A 6,000-nucleotide genomic window follows, 5' to 3' on the forward strand; every position below is an offset into this window, starting at 1 on the left:
TTACTACAAAGAGGTAGAGAATGCTTGAACATAATAAGAGCAAAAAAAGTGAAAATGAATTTCAGTTATAATAGGAAGAAAAATCAACTTTCAGAAAGGTTTTATTGCTAAGTGAGAATTGTTGTACAGGATAAAACAAAGATGGAAACTTGGACGTGTAGCCCCAAAGTACCAGTAAACAAAGATACCACAGCAGCTAATAAAACATCAAACTTCTAGCCAAAGCTTAAAGTTAATAATTCAAAGATCTAAATCTGCTTAGCTAATTTAGGCTTCATGCTACCCTTGATTACAACTTTTTGGACCATCTCTAATCAGGACTCCTTGCTTGCCTTGAAATCAACTTCTAATCATTCACTTATTGAAGGGTGCCAAGGAATCATGTTTATCTAACAGTTTTACCACATCGCAGGTTTTCTTCCCATTGGTAAGTTTCCTTTTTCCCTTGTGTACAAGACAACTTTCGAGTTTCATAAGCAAGCACAAATTTTTTGAAACTAGAATTGTGAGATCTTCAGTTAAGAAAATCCCTTCAAAAATTAGCGTATGCCACTAATTGCAGCGCGCACACGGTATTCTTTAGTAAAAGGCGAAAGAATAATTCGCTATGTGCTCACTGCGTGGCTGCGTGATTTTTCCAGAAATTCCACGAGCTCCTTTTATACTGCTTCCAGTTTTTCGCTTGCTCACTTACATAACGATGTGGTACTCTTATGAGCACTTACATATGTAATTCCAATATATGGGCTTTGTGCCTTTGTTGGGTCCAATACTTTCAAAACTGGTCTTTCAAGTTTTGGGGCCCTCCCTATATTAAAACCCTTAATAGTTGTAAAAGAAATTTTTGCGCCGATTGTCCTTCTTTTGGGGTGGTCTTAATTTTTGTCCCTCAAATTGGTGGTCTTTAATATTTGCTCTTCGCTTAATATCTAAAGGTCTTGGATTCAAATTCAGGCTCAGTAAAAGATAAAATAAAAATCGCAAGCCATAAGTTGGGATTCGCAGGATATAAGTTGGACTAAACTCATGCCTTAAGGCAAACTTTTATCCAGAATTAGGCCTAAAGGCCAAACTCTGCCTTAAGGCCTAATTTATGCTCCAAGTTAAGCCTTAAGGCAGGGGTTTGCAAAATTTCAGCAAAATAATTTTTTTTTTTTTGCCTCAAGGCAGAGTTTGAAACCCAACTTATGTAGAGATGTAGTAGCTCAGTTGATTGATTACCTAAACTTTTATCTTGTCGGTGAAGGTTCGAATCCCCACATTGTAATCCCCTTACCCTACCCCCTACATAATTAAAAAAAAAAAAAAAAAAAACTTATGACTGGGCGAGGGTTCCAACCTGGAAGCAAGAGGCTTGTAACGAAGGACAAAAATTAAAGACCACTGATTTGAGGGCAGCGAAGCGTAATCCTGCAAATTGCCCATTGTAAAACACGTCTTTAATCTCAATGCTAAGAGAAAGAATTATTTTGTCTGATTCATATTGTCATGAATGTTTTTATTTTTGGCACACCTCTTTTAAGAAATTATTTACTCTTAGATGTTTCTTAATTAACTTTCATCTTTCTAAGTTGATAGATATAAATAGCATCTGGATTTGAGGTGTATGATAATTACATTTACATTATGGAAGCAGCAAAATATAATTCAACGTACTTATTTAGTGTGAAAAGCAATACGCGCAATAAATGTCTCTGCAGAAATAGTAAAATTGCATCTCTAATATATCATAGAAAATTGTAATTGAGAAAGACTTCTTTGGAATGCGTAAATAAGAGTAGATTTGAAAAGTAAAATTAATATTTTCTTATTATGTAAAATACCGCTTATTTTAGTTCAAATTAAAGAGGTAAAAACATAAAATAAAAATAAAAAAAAATAAGCCAGGAGGGTGTATTTTAGTACTTTAAGTTAAAAATTTTGTTAGATTTATAACAATTTATAAGTTGAGCGTTCAGAAGTTAATTGAAAGTAAATTATATACTTCAATATTACTTGTTAGTACTACAAAAACCAAATTTTGTTACCCAAGACGACGGTTTTCCCAAAGTATTAAGATAACGTTTGGCCATAGATTTCAAAAAAAAAAAAAAATTAAAACTTAATTTAACTAAAGTTTTTCAAATTTTGAAAATGTATGACTATAGTTTTTCAAAACATATTCACTTTAAAAAAAAATATGAACATGACTTATACATATAAATTTTAAAACTATCAAAATACTCAATCGTACCAAACAAACATACTACTAATAACACAATTACTAACTACTATAATTTTTCAAATTATAATTTCTTACAAAGATCCATCGCAAAGATCCATCGGTGCAAAAAAAAATAATAGCAGTAGTAACTAGATCGGGGCTTTTCAATAAAATACAAAAGTTTGGGGAAAATTTTAAAGTTTTTTTAAAAACCCAATTTTTATCTAAAAACAGGTCTGACGCATTTTGGGATTTGATTTTCAAAATATTTCAAAATTTATGACCAAACGGAGATAGATTTTTAACCCTCACAAAAATAGAAAAAAGAAAAAAAGAAAAGTGCAAAGCAAAATTGAAGTGGAAAGAGCCTCAATTTTAAGAACAATGTGGAAGAACTGCAGACGATTCTAACGGAAGTGTTTGGCGAGTCATCAGACAGCGAAGGGGAAGAACAAAAACAATTTCTCCACGCTCATTGTGCAGAGAATCGGGTCACTGTAAAAGCCCAATCCGGGTCAGTGTTTGGAGAAAGTCATAGTTGGGAAAGTATCACTGAAATTAATGGTCTTTGGCTTTGCAAAGAATTTTTATCTAGTGATCAACAATCAATGTTGTTATCATCAATCCATCAAGGTAAATTTTTTTTCCTGTAAAGGTAGATTTATGGCGGATGGGCGGATCCTGTGGTTCAATTTTCGGTTTAAATTATGTATATATATATGAAGAAGGCAGAATACATATATAGGCCTCAAACTTGGGCAGTATGCCGTCTAACTTTAGATGTGTATAAGTAGTCATATCAACTTATATAAAGTTGAACAAATAAATACGAATACTCACCTGACACTGATGTGGCACCTTCAAAATATATGTGCCATGTCAGTTTCACATCAACATTTGGGTTTACTTGTTTAACTTTATACAAGTTGAGGTGACTACTTGTGCACGCCCAAAGTTGGAGGGCATGCTTGCCAGTTGAGATCAAGTTTGAGAACCTATTTATGTATTAGTTATTCCCTCTGTGACTCTGTCCCATTTTATAAGAGGGTATTTGACCGGCCACTGAGTTTAAATAAGGAAATACTTTTGAAACCTGTGATCTAAAATAATCAAAGAAATTTGTACGGCTATAAATCATTTTATTAAGATAGGTAAATTTAAAGTTGAATTGTTACTAAACCTAGAAACGTGTCATTTTTTTCGTGACTAACTAAATAGGAAAGAATGTCGTATAAAATGTATACGTATGATTAGATAGTGCTCATTCTGAATAATGATTCTAGTTCATGAGTTCGCCCTAGGCAGAGAAGGATCTAGAACTTTTAATAATTCATTTACTACTCTTCTAGACATAGTTTGCTGGCCTTACATAAATACAGACACTTACACACACTTATCTTAAAGAAACTATATCTATGCATGTATATGTTAAAAAGTATTTTTCAACTATGTAAACATATACAGTCAAACCTATCTGTAACGACATTGTTTGTCTGGATATTTTTTTGGCTATTATAGCGAAATGTTATTATAGAGAACATATAATATAACATAACATAAAGAATCGGCTCCAAATAAACTTGGTTGTTATAGTGAAATGTTGTTATAGAGAGGTCATAGGCTACATTTGCCACTGCCTTTGATGGTATGTTGCTTGAAACTTTTGTTTTAAAACAGCTGCAACAACTTTATGTTTTAGTTGTAGCTCAATTCTTTTGGGAGAAAACAATTTAAGCAGTCACCCAGGAGCTCCTTATTATAGTTTCCCAGTAAATTTACTGCACCTGCAATTGTGTTATCAGTAAAAGAAGTAAGACAAATTTGTTTGATCAGGCAAAGCTCTTATATTTGCTTCTTGATTGTTGTGGCTGCAGAAGGATGGTTTGCTGAGTCTTCAAGCAATCAGGTCTTGTTGGATCCTCAAACTTTCAGACCATTCTTGTATAATACACTTATTCCCTTTCAACTTGTTGCTTCTTATTTCTGTACATATCAACTTGAGAATTGTAGATTCATGTGTGATTCAAAAACTTTCTCATGTGTCATTTGGCTGAAGGATATATTGTCTGACTTTAATTTCCGTATTTATGCCCTTGAATTGTGTAGCAAATCACTGTATGTTTCATTTGAAATAAGATGATTGCTGTAATTTTTATGTCAAAATGTGAACTTTTGTATTTAGTGTCCCTAAAGCTTAAGTTGAGAACTACGACTGGCACTTGAGGCAGAGGAGGTACTTATGACACTTCTCTCCGAATATAGTGAATGGAATAATCTTGACGTTTTACATTTATTTGTCTGCAGTTGATAATTGTATGTGAGTATTCAATCTGGGGAGACTCGTCAAAAGGAGGACTTGAATACTAAGAGATTTTGGATAAAGAAATATATATAAGCCAAAAAAGCTGGACACTCAAGTATTTACTTTTACCAAAAAAAAAAAAAAAAAAAAAGGAGAGATTCTGGAGCACAAATCAGTAAAAGTGGTGACTCGTTGGTTATTTCTTGCATCAAACCAATATCCTTCTTTCGAAATTCAAAAACTTTAGACTCTCCGTTCTCCTTGTAATAGTTCTCCAGAGTAATCTCATTTTCTTTTAGTTTAATAAAGGAATAAGTTTAGCGTTCCTTTTACCCTATTGTTGTTAATTGGCCTTAGAATGAGCATATTGCAATCTATGAAAAGTTTTTCTTTTACACAAAAAGGTAGAGAATACTTGAACATAATAACAGCCAAAAAAGTCAAAATGAATTTCAGTTATAATAGGAAGAAAAATCAACTTGCAGAAAGGTTTTATTGCTAAGTGAGAATTGTTGTACAGAATAAAACAAAGATGGAAACTTGGACATGTAGCCCCAAAGTACCAGTAAACAAAGATACCACAGCAGCTAATAAAACATCAAACTTCTAGCCAAAGCTTAAAGTTAATAATTCAAAGATCTAAATCTGCTTAGCTAATTTAGGCTTCATGCTACCCTTGAATACAACTTTTTGGACCATCTGCCTTGAAATCAACTTCTAATCATCATTCACTTAACGAAGGGTGCCAAGGAATAATGAAAAAAGTATATCTTCGCCTAACATCATGTTCATCTTGCAGTTTTACCGCATCGCAGGTTTTCTTCCCATGGGTAAGTTTACTTTTTCCCTTGCGTATAAGAAAACTTACGAGTTTCATAAGCGAGCACAAATTTTTTTGAACTAGAATTGTGGGATCTTCAATTAAGAAAATCCCTTCAAAAATTGGCGTATGCCACCTATTGCAGCGCGCACACGGTATTCTTTAGTAAAAGGCGAAAGAATAGTTCGCTATGTGCTCACTGCGTGGCTGCGTGTTTTTTCCAGAAATTCCACGAGCTCATTTTATACTGCTTCCAGCTTTTCGCTTGCTCACTTACATAACGATGTGGTACTCTTATGAGCACTTACATATGTAATTCCAATATATGGGCTTTGTGCCTTTGTTGGGTCCAATACTTTCAAAACTGGTCTTTCAAGTTTTGGGGCCCTCCCTATATTAAAACCCTTAATAGTTGTAAAAGAAATTTTTGCGCGGATTGTCTTAATTTTTATCCCTACAAACTCTAATTGTCCTTCTTTTGGGGTGGTCTTAATTTTTATCCCTCAAATTGGTAGTCTTTAATATTTGCCCTTCGCTTAACATCCAAAGGTCTTGGGTTCAAATTTAGGCTCAGTAAAAAATTAAATAAAAATCGCAAGCCATAAGTTGGGATTCACAGGATATAAGTTGGACTAAACTCATGCCTTAAGGCAAACTTTTATTCAAAATTAGGCC

The 6,000-nt window shown here is 33.4% G+C and overlaps 1 protein-coding gene and 2 non-coding genes across 3 annotated transcripts; 1 reads left to right on the forward strand and 2 right to left on the reverse strand.

Moving 5' to 3' along the window:
• Positions 1 to 508: 508 nt before the first annotated feature.
• LOC132612374 (U5 spliceosomal RNA) lies at positions 509 to 626 on the reverse strand. The gene has a single exon (XR_009571744.1). It is a non-coding gene; the product is annotated as a U5 spliceosomal RNA (small nuclear RNA).
• Positions 627 to 2,559: 1,933 nt separating this feature from the next.
• LOC132611709 (uncharacterized) lies at positions 2,560 to 4,511 on the forward strand (the record flags this gene model as incomplete). Its single annotated transcript, XM_060326094.1, has 3 exons — positions 2,560 to 2,836; positions 4,078 to 4,318; positions 4,508 to 4,511. Coding segments are annotated over 3 exons (522 nt in total), but the record flags the coding sequence as incomplete, so codon positions are not given.
• Positions 4,512 to 5,417: 906 nt separating this feature from the next.
• On the reverse strand, positions 5,418 to 5,534 carry LOC132612375 (U5 spliceosomal RNA). The gene has a single exon (XR_009571745.1). It is a non-coding gene; the product is annotated as a U5 spliceosomal RNA (small nuclear RNA).
• Positions 5,535 to 6,000: the final 466 nt, after the last annotated feature.

This window comes from Lycium barbarum, chromosome 9 (genome assembly GCF_019175385.1).
Source record: "Lycium barbarum isolate Lr01 chromosome 9, ASM1917538v2, whole genome shotgun sequence".
NCBI classification, from domain to species: domain Eukaryota; kingdom Viridiplantae; phylum Streptophyta; class Magnoliopsida; order Solanales; family Solanaceae; genus Lycium; species Lycium barbarum.